General features: G+C 36.4%; 2 protein-coding genes across 21 annotated transcripts in view; one reads left to right on the forward strand and one right to left on the reverse strand.

Moving 5' to 3' along the window:
- The window catches only part of SRSF11 (serine and arginine rich splicing factor 11), a 46,732-nt gene extending 34,991 nt beyond the window's left edge, over nucleotides 1-11,741 (reverse strand). For 11 of the 19 annotated variants that reach the window (XM_084958728.1, XM_084958722.1, XM_084958716.1 and 8 more), the window contains exon 1: nucleotides 11,650-11,732. The gene's annotated coding sequence lies outside the window, so the exon portion shown is untranslated. 19 annotated transcript variants of the gene reach the window in all.
- Nucleotides 11,742-11,852: 111 nt separating this feature from the next.
- The window catches only part of LRRC40 (leucine rich repeat containing 40), a 47,832-nt gene continuing 45,860 nt past the window's right edge, over nucleotides 11,853-13,824 (forward strand). For both annotated transcript variants that reach the window (XR_014808004.1, XM_003127928.5), the window contains exon 1: nucleotides 11,853-12,021. Coding sequence is in view for 1 of the 2 variants with exons in the window: in XM_003127928.5 (XP_003127976.1) it covers nucleotides 11,871-12,021 (151 nt within the window). In the remaining variant the exon portion in view is untranslated. The remainder of the gene's footprint in view (nucleotides 12,022-13,824) is intronic.

The raw sequence follows: 13,824 nt of genomic DNA on the forward strand, positions 1-13,824 counted from the left end.
CCTGCCTGAGGTGGGCTTCTGGTCAGGATAAAAAGCCTGCCTGCAAGGGACAAGCCAAGAGCAGGCCTCAAGTTACACAGCTCTCATTTTGATGTTGATGAGGAAGAACTGGGGCTTTCCTGGGAAAACAATTTCCATGTTTGCGCTGGAGAACATGGATTGTTTCTTGGGTGACCTAGTCTTTCCTGTTGTTTTAATTGTTATTCAGTTTTCCTCAGTCTTTCCTAATTATTTACTTATTATTCTTATTTCCCATTCTTAACAAAGTTACAACAATAATATAATAAGAATTTCATCCTAAAAGACTTTCCCCTATTTAAATCCAACTTAATTAAAACATAGTGTTTATCTACTAATTAGTTATACAGTAAACCTCAGAGTTAGGATTTTAATGAGTTTCATAGAAGTTAGACATATATTATTCTTGACCAAAGACATCTAGCTATGAGTTATAGAAACTTTTAAGTGATAGCTAGTTAAGTTGGTTTATATTTTCTTACACTGTCTCCCTGCCATAACGCTTTAAAGATAAGCACCAGTCTAAAAACAAGATTTGTGAATGCCAAATTCTTGTGTCCATGACCTCTTCAACTTGTGGAGACTTGCTGGCCATGGGATGGTTTGTACTGAGTCTCCTTCTTTCCACATGATGTATTGTACCTAATTGCCCTTAAATTGTACTCACTAAATTTAATTAAGACAAAGATGTTAGAACGTGATGTATAGCTGCTGTACCACGTGAAAGTTAACCAATGTACTTTTAACACTATGATGTAATCTGTAGTGAAAAACTGTCTATGTAATCTACCACTTTTGCCAATAAAATTTGAGCAGTCCAGAGCCCTGAAAGAAGGGACAAAGAGGCTGTCTCCGTTGCAAAAGCCCGACATCCATCCCTCTCCTTTGGCAAAAAGTGTATACTCCCTGGCCCCCGGAGCCAGCCTCAGGCAACAGTCAAATGGTACAAACTTCCAGTTATAATGAGTACTAGGGACGTAATGTACACCATATCTATACTTACACTACTATCTATAAGAGACGATGAATATTAACCTTGTAGTAATCATTTCGAGATACATATAAGTAAAATTGTTATGCTGTATGCTTAAACTTATAATACAGTGCTATATGTCAGTTATACCTCAACAAAACTGGAAAAAAGAACAGTTAAAGATATTTCTAAGAAAAAGATCTCACATATCTAGATGGAAGTTCTTCAATTAAAGACATTGTAAACATAGGTATGTATAATAACTCTACTCACTGAACATCATGTTCCCAATAGGATAGGTCAAATCCCATTATTGTTAGCTAATTGTGTTCATACTATTGGAAAAGATTGTATAGTCTTCCAAATTGACACAATTTTGTAAATCTGCACAAGCAACAGGTCTTTTATAAAATCAGTTGTTTAGCAGCTCTTTCCCTCTAGCAAATACACATTTTGAGGACAGGGAAGACCATGTAATGTACTGATCTCTGTGTTTCTGATACACAAGAACATTTTACTGGAACAAAGTAAGCATTTGACAAAAACTTACTGAGTATCACCTATATGCTCAAAATTTTACAAATGCCTAACCCAATCCTCTCAACAAAGGCTTGGTGAATGAAGACAGGAATTGTTTTGTTAGATGTACAAGGAAGGTTGGTTGAGAAACCCTCAAAGTATTTAGCTATATATTTCCCCCCATAGCTATGGAAAGCAGTAAGAAAAACCTAGGAAATACTGCTGCTTACAAATTGTAATTTTAAAAAAACTTACCTGCAGATCTATTTCGTTCTTCTACTTCTACAAGTTAGATAACTGTATTTTGCTTCTAGTTCTATAAATTAGAAAATTATATAAATATTAATATCTATTTAAAAATCAAAACTCTAAAAGCCCATGCTCCCCTTTCTGCTCTATCTAAATGAAGGGGAAAGACCAAAGGTTGAGAAAGCATTAGGGAACTGATGGACAGAAGGACAGAGACATAAGGGACAGAAAAAAGTCTACTTAAGTTTATTTCCAAATACTTATTTTGTTAACTTATATTGCCTGTTGACATCAGAGATTCTATATCTACATTTTAAAATTGACACTCTGGGTCTGTGAATATTTTGAAATTGTGCCCATTTTTCAAAGCTTTGTTTTTAAAAAGTAGTTCAGGCATTAGATATTGTTGTGTATATCCATATGCATAGCACCCTCAGTTATTGTCCATATGTATGGCTTGGAAAATCAATTCATTTGTAACAGATTTTTTTGGCTTTTGGATTGAATGGGGTCAAGAGAAATATCTGGAGGGGGCAAGCTCCAGGTATTGACTACCCGCTACTATCATCTATGTTACATAAGATTCTTTTATTTTTTTTTAAATTTATTTATTTATTTATTATTTATTTATTTAGCTTTTTAGGGCTGCACCCATGGCATATGGAAGTTTCCAGGCTAGGGGTCCAACTGGAGCTACAGCTGCTACAGCTGCTGGCCTACGCCACAGCCAAAGCAACATGGGATCCAAGTCACGCCTGCAACCTACACCACAGCTCACAGCAATGCCAGATCCTTAACCCACTGAGTGAGGCCAGGGATCGAACTGGCAACCTCATGGTTACTGGTCAGATTTGTTTCTGCTGCGCCACAATGGGAACTTCCTAAGATTCTTTTAAAGTAGCAACTAAGAAAACAACATTTGAGGAAAAAAAAATCCAGTAGCTATATGTGTCTTTAAGTAAATAGTTTCAAGCATTTTAATATTAAAGAGTTTTCCCCAATCAAGGAATTAAACATTTGTACCATTTGAGCTCTTTTCCCCCTTAAGCTAAAAAACTTTCTCTTCATGAAGGAAATTTATTTCTAAAGTGTCTCATACCCGATAAAATCGAAAGTGTACTCAACTTAGTAATTTGAGGATCTACATTAATTGAATGCTTTTAAAATGCCCTTTAATCTTCACAACACTTAAAAGCTGCGGGAGTGTGCAAAAATATAAGCCTCAAGTCAAACCAAAGGGGCTCTTCCACCAATTAAGATATTTGTGATCTTTGGCTTATTTGTGCTTCAACCTCCTTATCTGAAAAATAGGGATAATAATGCCTACCTTGCTGAGTTGTTTTTAGGATAAAGTGAGAGAACTACTACAAATGCTTAGAAAACATAAATAAGTACTATTATTATCCCTACTCTACAATTTAAAAATCTTTTCTTTTGAAAAATTGTTTCCTCAACTGGGTTCCGTTTTATACCATCGCTCTATTTTAGGCTCGTACCTTGCAATACTTGTACTTCATCATTCATATAATTAATCAGAAGAGTTACTTTAGGAGTTCCCGTCATGGCGCATGGGAAACCAATCCCACTAGAAACATGAGGTTGCAGGTTCAATCCCTGGCCTCACTCAGTGGGTTAAGGATCTGGCATTGCCGTGAGCTGTGGTGTAGGTCACACACGCGGCTCAGATCTGGTGTTGGCTGGCGGCTACAGCTCTGATTCAACCCCCTAGCCTGGGAACCTCCATATGCCAAGGGTGCGGCCGTAAAAAGACAAAACAAACAAGAGAAAAGAGTTACTTTATATAGTATGAAGTATTTCTAAGTTAAAATCCCACATCTTACACATTTTAATATAGTTTTTTTGTGGCATATTCTTTTTTTTTTTTTTTTTTTCTTTTTAGGGCCTCATCTGCTGCATAGGGAAGTTTCCAGGCTAGGGATCGATCAGAGCTGCAGCTGCTGGCCTACGCCACAGCCACAGCAACTCAGGATCCGAACCTTGTCTGTGACCTACACCACAGCTCAGGGCAACACCAGATCCTCAACCCACTGAGTGAAGCCAAGAATTGAACCTGCATCCTCATGGTTACTAGCAGGGTTTGTTACCACTGAGCCACAATGGGAACTCCTTTTGCAGCATTTCTAAAAAAAGATTATAAAATAATATAAATGTTAAACATTCAAACGATGAGTGTAGAAAAGTAGAAGTTCCCCATATGATTCTCCTATGTTCTCACTACTATAACAGGCAAATGTGAGCCTCAGTTTCCTTATGTGAATGGGGATAATGATACCATTTAAGGTTAAGATTAGAAATATAATGGATATGAAGCACCTAACAAAGTGCCCAGCACATAAGTACTCAACAAATGGTATATGGTAATGGTGTATACCTTTACAAGTCTGTGTTCAACAACTTCTTTTCAACAGATGAATAACAATAACGCTTGAGTGTAACCTTAGAGCATTACTGTCAAATGTGAAAGTTTACTCTGTAAACTGTTAAGCGGTGGTAAACATGTGAAATATACTATTATTAGATGCCCTTTCTTCTTTAAGAGGCTGCTATAAAGGAAACATGACAACAGATTTCAGATTTTCACATTCATTTTGTTCCTAAAGCAGCACTTTACCAATAGTATGTGTAGACAGATGATAAACAAAACATTTCTTTTTTGATAAAACATAAACGCTTCATGGAAAACTCTTTCTAGGAAGGCTTCAATTACTTTTCTATATTTTTAGAGCAAGAATGTTATTCTAATTTTAAAAAGATACAAAACAACTCTACATATGCTTGATCAATCTTAAAACTACAATGACGTGGGTTAGAGCAACAGACTACCAAATGACCAAAGCTACAAGTGGGGAAAAAAAAAAAAAAAGCAAAATATCTGTAAGTATAAGCAAAGAGATCCTGCTGTATAGCACTAGGAACTATATCTAGTCACTTATGATGGAGCATTATAACGTGAGAAAAAGGAATGTTTATATGTATGTGTGACTGGGAAACCTTGCTGTACAGTAGAAAATTGACAGAACACTGTAAACCAGCAATGATGGAAAAAAATAAAAATCATTAAATAAAAAATATATCTATATCAGTAAGCACATGAAACAATCCAATTTCCTGACATGTACTAAATCTGAAGGCCCTAATGGTTTTTTCCTTCAACCGCCATCTTAGCTACTTGAAATTATGAATTGCAGTTGGTTTCAAGCCACAATTAGCTCGTGTTGAAGTAGAGACTCTCATACTAAGTGAAGTAAGTCAGAAAGAGAAAGACAAATAGTGTAAGACATCATTTACATCTGGAATCTAATATATGGCACAAACAAACCTTTCCATAGAAAAGAAACTCATGCACTTGAAGACTAGACTTGTGGCTGCCAAGGGGGAGGGGGAGGGATGGGATGGACTGGGAATTTGGGTTAATAGATGCAAATAATTGCCTTTGGAATGGATAGACAATGAGATCCTGCTATATAGCACTGGGAACTGTGTCTGGTCACTTATGATGGAGCATGATAATGTGAGAAAAAGGAATGTATATTGTGTATGTGTGACTGGATCAACTTACTGTACAGTAGAAAATTGACAGAATACTGTAAACCAGCTATAAAGGAGAAAATGAAAATTATTTAAAAATTAAAAAAAAAACATGTGAAGACATTGATCAAATAATTATTTTTTAAGGAATGAAGAGATGATGGAAAGATAGCTTTTTAGGAAATGAGGAACAAAAGAGAAATAAAAGGCCAGCATTTCTAAAATGGAAAAAAAAAAAAAGCTATATTAACAGTAAATAAATTTAGTGATGAGTGCAAAACATGTATCTCTAGAAAGAAGAAAAGCAAAAGCTGAGTTGATAGATTTTCACTGTGGGTATCAATGTTTACTATATTTCAAACCCCCACTTCCAATAATAGTACCATCAAATCATTTAAGTATATGTAACTGTGATATTTTAAAGGATGGGGGAAAAAACCTGATGTAGAAAAAAAGTAGTGGGCAGTCTTGAAGGTATTCTGAAAGTTAAGCTAACATTTATTTTAATTGCAATTGTTGAGTATAAATATTCCACCTCCAAATTTGACAAATCAAATTTTTAAATAAAAATCTGTCAACTATGAATGTCAACAAACCATTAAAATTATTAACATTTTCTCTCTCATCAACTTAAGTTGGTATTAAAAATATAGCCTCAGGGGCCATATCTTGTCTTATTAAATCTGTTGGGGATGTTTATTCATACAAATGGTATTTGCCATACATACTTAATTTCTCTGTTTTTGAAGCATTGAGCAAATAGAGTTGCAAGTCACATCCAAAAGGCAAGGGTGATATGAAGTCAAATTTTAAAATAGTGGATTTTGATTAAAACTAATTTTTAAACAGATTTATTTGGCAGTGGTTTTGTATTTGTTTATAAAATTAAAGACAGAATAGTATTATGCAGTACATTCTCTGGTTTGGTGTCCTAATTTTATCTCTATATTACTTCACTACTTTAAACATTTATAAAACCTACACAATTGTTAAAATTAAGACTTTAAATCAAAGAACACATTAATCTTGGAAAAATGAGAAAGAAAACAGCTATTAAATAGTAGGAGTAAGAATCACTATGGATAAATAGGAAACACTCTCAGCTGATTTTAGAAAAACAAATACCATAAATGCTTTTTATTTAATGACCTAAGCAATACCACTTTACAACCCCCACCCGTTTTAGATTCCCTTTTTCAACAGATAGAAAATTTACCAAAAAAAAAGCAAAGCTAAAGCAATTAAGATAAAAAAAAAATCTTTTCTACTTTTTTCATATGAAAAACACTAGCAATGTAAAAGCCTTTTTATAAGAAGACAATGAAAATGATATTTTCCTAAAGCTAGTGTACTAAAATTCTTTTGCACTGAAAGTAGACAAAAACAGAAGACAACATTTATATTAAATATTAAACACCTTAGAGCAAGCCCATTGCTTCCTGATTCAAAAGTAAGAAAGAGAAGCACAAGGAACATACAAAGGATATACAAATGAATAATCTAAAATAAAATGCACTCTGGAAAAAATTACCACACCTAGCTCCAATAACAACAAAATACAATTCAAAGCCACATTTGAAACTATGTCATTTCCTTTACCACGATTTCTCAATTTGCCTCAATAAATTCATCTTATCAATTGCACCTTTCAGCTCTAAAAATGTCTAACACGTATCAATGTTCATAACACAGCCATTTTTGAAAATGTCTTATTACATTTTAATGACAGTGATAAGCAATTCTATATTACTTGAATAAGTCGTCTTCATCTCCATTATGGAACTGAACAGCATTCTTTGGCCAATATAATTCTTAGGCTCAAAATTTTTTGGTTTCTTCACTTTTTGTTTTCATTTAGCGAAGGCAGAAGAGTGAAAACTTCTATACTTTAATAAAATGAGTAAAATAAATTGTAGCTAGGCAAATTATGTTACAAAAATTGTCTCCAGCCCCCACATAGGCGGTACCTGTTCCACATTATTTTAATAACACATTTTTTTAAAAAAGCAAATACTGCCCAGTATAGCCAATTTTCTTCAATGTAGTATTAGAAGTCCTAGCCATAGCAATCATACAAAAAAAAAAAAAAAAAAGACAAGAAAAAGAAAGAAAAGGTGTCCAAGTTGGAAGAAAAGAGGTAAAATTGTCCTTATGTGAGGATGACGTGATACTACATACAGAAATCCTAAAGACTCCACACAAAAACTACTCCATCTGATAAAAGAATTCAGCAAAGTAGCAGGACACACGATTAACATTCAGAAATTGGCTGCATTTCTGTTTACTAACAAGGAAATATTTAAAAAGAAATATAAAAAACCCAATACCTTTTAAAATCATACCCCCCAAAATAAAATACCTAGGAATAAATCTAAGGAGGTGAAGGACTTATATGCTGAGAACTATAAAACATTAATAAAGGAAATTAAAGAGGACTCAAAGAAATGGAAAGATACGCCATGCTCCTGGATTGGAAGAATTGCTAAAATGGCCATACTGCCCAAAGCAATCTACCGATTTAATGCAATCCCTATCAAATTACCCATTACATTTTCCACAGAACAAGAGTAATACAAAAATTGATATGGAACCATAAAAGACCCAGAATTGCCAAAGCAATCCTGAGGGGAAAAAAATGAAGCAGGAGGCATAACTCCCGCTAGAGACAATATTACAAAGCTACAGTAATCAAGACAGTGTGGTACTGATTCAAAAACAGACATACGGACCAACAGAACATAAAAGCAGGCCCAGATATAAACCCAGACACTTAATGTCAATTAACCTTAGACAAAGGAGGCAAGAACATAAAATGGGAAGAAGTCTCTTTAGCAAGTGGTGCTAGGAAAACTGGACAGCTGCATGTAGACCAATAAAACCGGAACACAGCCTCACACCATGCACACAATTAAACTCAAAATGGCTTAAAGACTTGAACATAAGATATGACACCATAAAACTCCTAGAAGAGAACAGAGGCAAAACATTCTGACATCAACTCGTACAAATGTTTTCTTAGCTCAGTCTCCCAAAGCAATACAAATAAACAAATGGGACCTAATCAAACTTACAAGCTTTTGTATAGCAAAGAAAACCATAAGAAAAATGAAAAGATAACCTATGGAATGGGAGGAAAATAGCCACAAACTATGCAACTGACAAGGGCCTAATCACCAAAATATACAAAATAACTCATGTGGTTCAAACATCTAAAAAACAAGGAACCTGATCTAAAAATAGGCAGAAGACCTAAACAGACATTTTTTCCAAAGAAGACATATAGATAGCCAGCAGGCACATGAAAAAATGCTCAACATCACTAATTATTAGAGAAATGCAAATCAAAACTACAATGAGGTACCACCTCACACCAGTAAGAATGGCCATCATTAATAAGTCTACAAATAACAAACACTGGAGAGGGTGTGGAGAATAGGGAACCCTCCTACACTGCTGGTAGGAATGTAAATTGGTACAACCACTATGGAAAACAATATAGAGTTTCCTCAGAAAACTAAATGTAGAACTACCATATGATCTAACAATCCCCTTTTGGGCATATATCTGGACAAAACTACAATTCAAAAAGATATCTGCACCCGTATGTTCATTGCAGCACTATTCACAATAGACGAGACATGGATACAGCCTAAATGTCCATTGACAGATGACTGAATTAAGAAGATGTGGTACATATACACAATGGAATACTACTCAGCCATAAAAAAGAATGAAATAATGCCATCACGGCAGCATGGATGCAACTAGAGATTCTCATACTAAGTGAAGTCAGAAAGAGAAGGACAAATACCATATGATAACACTTATATGTGGAAACTAAAATACTGCACAAATGAACCTATCTACAAAACAGAAACTGACTTGAAGACATGGAGAATAGACTTGTTGCTGAGGGAGGGGTGAAGGAGTGGGATTGGCTAGGAGTTTGAGGTTAACAAATGCAAACTACTACATTTAGAATGGATAGACAATACTGTCCTACAGTATAGCACAGGGAACTATATCTAATCTCCCGGGATAGTGGTACTGATTCAAAAACATACGGACCTGTGATGGAAAATGATATTAAAAAAAAAAGAAAAAAATTATATATAAATATATATATGTATGAATGTGTCACTTTGCTGTACAACAGAAATTGGCACAACACTGTAAACCAACTATACTTTAATACAAATAAATAAATAAATAAAAGCAAATACTTTAGCTTACATGCTCATGTTGAAAAAAAGTTGGATTTTTTGTTTTAAGCATTCTTTCCAAAGTAATACAAATGATACAAAGTGCTAATTCCCATGAATATAACTATATACAATTACACTTTCTCATAAAAAACCTCAATTGATAAGCTTTCAACTTCCATCAATTTAAAATAAAACACATAATTTTCCTGAGTCCATGAAATAATAATTTTCACCGAAACTGCTCAATCCGTACTTGCTACACAGGTACAATACACAGTGTATTATAGATATATTCTAGTAAAAATTTTACACACATTATTTTATATCTATTGAAGTTTACCACAAGTGTACAGTCACTTGGACTTTTCAGAATTACTCTGCCATTAATCAGGATATGTTTCTCATACAAAATGCAACAATATTTCAATATAATAATTAAATGTCAATAATGTAATATTTCACTTCAAGTACAATAAATCAAAAACTACACCTTGCCTCTAATTTTTCAAGAACATTGCACTAAAAAAGAATCTATTGTAGGGGGGAGAGGTGGCTACTGTAAAATTTTATACTTCAACAGTTAATCCTCCAAAGGTAGGCTGTTAACATCCTGCAACAGAGAAAAATAGTTTTCTCTAATAAATAAGTATCTTTTAAAACATAATTGAAGTGTCCCTTAAAATGGTTCTAGGACAAAAGCAAGTGGTAAATGATGAAATAAAAGCAATTAGGCAAATCATAATGATTAATAAGAAAGGTTTTAGAGATATCCAGGTTCAAATGCCTGGTCATACCCACGTAGAAATTTGAACTTTGGCAAGTTTTTAAATTCCTCGTAGCTGCAATTCCTTCTGGTCATTGTGCTAAATATCAGATAGTAAGGTATTGTCAGCACTGAGCCTGACACTGAGGGCTCAATAACTACAATGATTACTGTAAAGACAAACTTAGGGTAGCGGTGGTGTTTACTGGTGACCCTACAAAAACTGCTATGGTCCTTGCTTTAAAACGCACTCTTTGCTTGCTTGGTAGTGTAATTCCTGATACTTTTCTGTTCCCTTTCAATGCAAAGAACTCCACAGAATTAAGGGGAAAAAAAAAAAAAATCAAGCGGGGGGGGGGGGGAAAGATAGTTTAAACACGAAATGTTATGGTTGGCAAACACCTGGACTCAAGCAAAACTGTGTGTGTGAATTTGTCAATGGGCTGTCGTCTTACCTTTTAAACCCTAACGATCCCAGTCGAGTTGACAGGGGCTTAGGAGGTTATTTCCTGCTGTTGTTTTCAAAACAAAATCACTTCAGGAGAAAGAAAAGTGTAGCACCCTGGACAATACTAAAGGTGACTAGTTATTAATTACTTATTGAATGACTCGTTAAACTTGTACATTTCAGACACTTTCCAAGACAAGGGACTTTTGAACAAAATTTTTCATGTTCTATTTTGAATTAGAGGGAGTCCCTTTCTTCACAAAATGCTCAATATTTTAAGTTCAATATTTTTATCTTCACCTAATTATTTTTAAAAAAATTAGATAGGCATGATCATCCCTAAATTGAAGAAAAAAGACAGCTTTACAAGTTGTCAAGTAAACTTTATACAGCGTGTAAGCTACAAAAGCAGCTGGGATTCGAACTCGTTTCTCTTGTGCTCCGAAGTCCAAGCTTTTTTCGCTACACTGAAGCTCGAGCTTCCACTTGTCTTCCTAAACCGCCCGGTGTAGAGAACATTCATTATGAAGCTTTCTTTCCCTCCCCTTTTCTGTTGCCGACTCTTCCATTTCAAACTATCTCGTATGCTGGCCATAAACTCCATACGACAACGGGCAAAGGTGCACTAATTCTAGAAGCCAGAGTATAGGCCCGAAGAAAAGAAACTGGTTTTACTTTCTACGCGGAAAGGAGGTTTGGCCAGCACCACCAGCGACAAACACAGGCAGGGGTCCAGAGACTACAGACCGCGCCCAGGTCTCAAGTTTTAGTCAAGGCCCACGTCCGGCCAGGCGAGGGGAGAAGAGAAGGTTATCCTTTCCTGACCCCCTCGCCGAGGCGGGAGCGCAGAAGAGAAGGTTGGAGGTGCAGTAACAGTGCACAAGATAAACTCAAACCCCTTCTTCAGCCCGTTAAACGCACTTACTTGAGCAAAGTAATTCCAAGACACAAGGCCGGCACCGGCAACGGGAAGGGCTCCTCTGTCCTCCTGCCTCAGGCGCTCGCGATGACGACATCAGAACCGCGCCGCCGAGAGCGAAGGCCCGGCGCACGGAGCGCGCGCTCCCGGCAGGGGCGGGGCAGCCCAGCGGCGCCACCTTTAAGCGTCACGGGCGGGGCTTTGCTTCTGGATTTCGGGGTTTGAACATGTCGCGGCTGAAGGGAGTAGCTGGGCGGGATCCCCGAGCGGGTTTCCGAAATGAGAGGAGAGACTGCGCTGCCTCAGTACCCCAGGGACTACTAAAGGCGGCAAGGAAGAGCGGCCAGTTAAACCTGTCGGGCCGCAACCTCAGTGAAGGTAAGATCCAAATGGAAGACCCGATTTGGGAGCCTGGCAGAAAGTCGTTTGCCCCACGTATCCTCCCTTTCCTCTCTCTGGCCTGGCTTTGGCCATCTTTTCCCCAGACGCTTAGCCAGGATCTCTGTCCTCGAAATCCGGCACTAATCACATTTCCACTGGTTCGGTTCCTGCTTTTCGCATAGCCTGTTCGGTTCCTGCTTTTCGCTCCAGATATGTCTGTTGCAGGGATTGTGCTGGGAATATGGTCAGAATTTAAACTGGGTTCTTTCTGGGATTCTCACATTTTATGGGATAAACGCGACTGAATTAGGAATCAAATGACAGGCAAATGATTTGTTTCTTTGGTGCTCTGTTTATCTTAATTTAGTCGCTTAGGGCACTTACCAACGCTAAAATTCTCTATATAAAATACAGCATTTATGAACTTGTGAACTTAGAGTGAATGCTACTGTTCCTTGTCAAGACCCTTTTCTGTGTGCAACTCCTACAAGGAGTAATGAGCATATTTCCTAAATTGAGGATCAAATAGATGCCATACAGAGTGAATTTGGTGTATCCTGAAAAATCTAGTGAAGATAAGCACAAATCTGGATACCATGAATGAATAATAGCCAGCTGCTCTTCTGATTTTCTGTTCTGTAAGGGAGAGAGTGGGAAGGGGGGAAAGAGAATATGGCATTCCTCCTGTAATGTTTTCCTCTACGTATATTCAGGTTTTAGGCTATGTGGGATTAAAACCTTTCCTTTCCTTCTAATGATTACTTTTTTATTGTGCCGTGTATAGAATTAACCATGTAAATGAAAGGATATATGACAGAAATCTCTGCTATCTAGAAAGGATTTTTTTTGTTTTTGTTTTTTGCTTTTTAGGCCCCCACCCGCGGCATATGGAGGTTCCAAGGCTAGCAGTCGAATGGATCTACAGCTGCTGGCCTGCGCCACAGCCACAGTAATGCGGGATCCTTAACCCACTGAACAAGGCCAGGGATTGAACCCAATTCCTCATGGTTACTAGTCAGGTTCTTTAACCGCTGAGCCACGAAGGGAACTCCTAGAAAAGGTTTTAATCACTGGGAACACAAATATTTTAAAATGACAGATGTGCAGATACACTTGATTTTCCCAAAGCCTGGAACTTTTTACTTAATACCTGACTAGGATTCACTCCTTTGCTTCCTGCAGGAGTCTGCTCAGATAGGCCCTTCCTAACTACTCTATCTAAATAACATTGCTAACATTGTATTCTCTAACCTGCTTTGTAATAGTATTTATCACTATCAGAATTTATATTATTTACTTATTGTCTTCTCTGCCCTCCACTGCACTATTAGTTCCATGTGGTCAAGGAGCTTTGTTTTGTTCATTGTTGTGTCCCTAGTACTCAGAGAATACTTGGTACTTAGTCGGTTCTTATTAGAAGGAATAAGTAAATAAACTAATATTCTTAAATACTATGTGTGTGCCGGGATGTACTTAATGATTGGACCCAGATGGTTTAGTCTGTTAACATTTCAGGCAGCAAATAAGTTTTGACTGTTAACTCTATGATGATAGGAATCAAGGCCATTTAGGTCATTATTGTAATCCTAGGAAATGATGTTGAAGGTAGAGTATTTCATAGGAGACAAAAGATATAAATAAGAGAGGCACATGGTTTTTGTAGCTTATATATCAAAAAGGAATCTTTGTTACCATAATATAAAAGGTTTTTCTTTATCTAATTGTAGACTTCAACTTCATCTCTTGTCACTCAGCCTTTAATAGTCAAGCTGCTGTAATTGTGAATTATTTATAGTTCAT

The sequence above is a fragment of the Sus scrofa genome, chromosome 6 (assembly GCF_054392235.1).
Source record: "Sus scrofa isolate SSC_HxYL_T2T_F1_AM1 chromosome 6, Sscrofa_HxYL_maternal_Yorkshire_Landrace_v2.0, whole genome shotgun sequence".
In the NCBI taxonomy this organism is placed as follows: Eukaryota; Metazoa; Chordata; class Mammalia; order Artiodactyla; family Suidae; genus Sus; species Sus scrofa.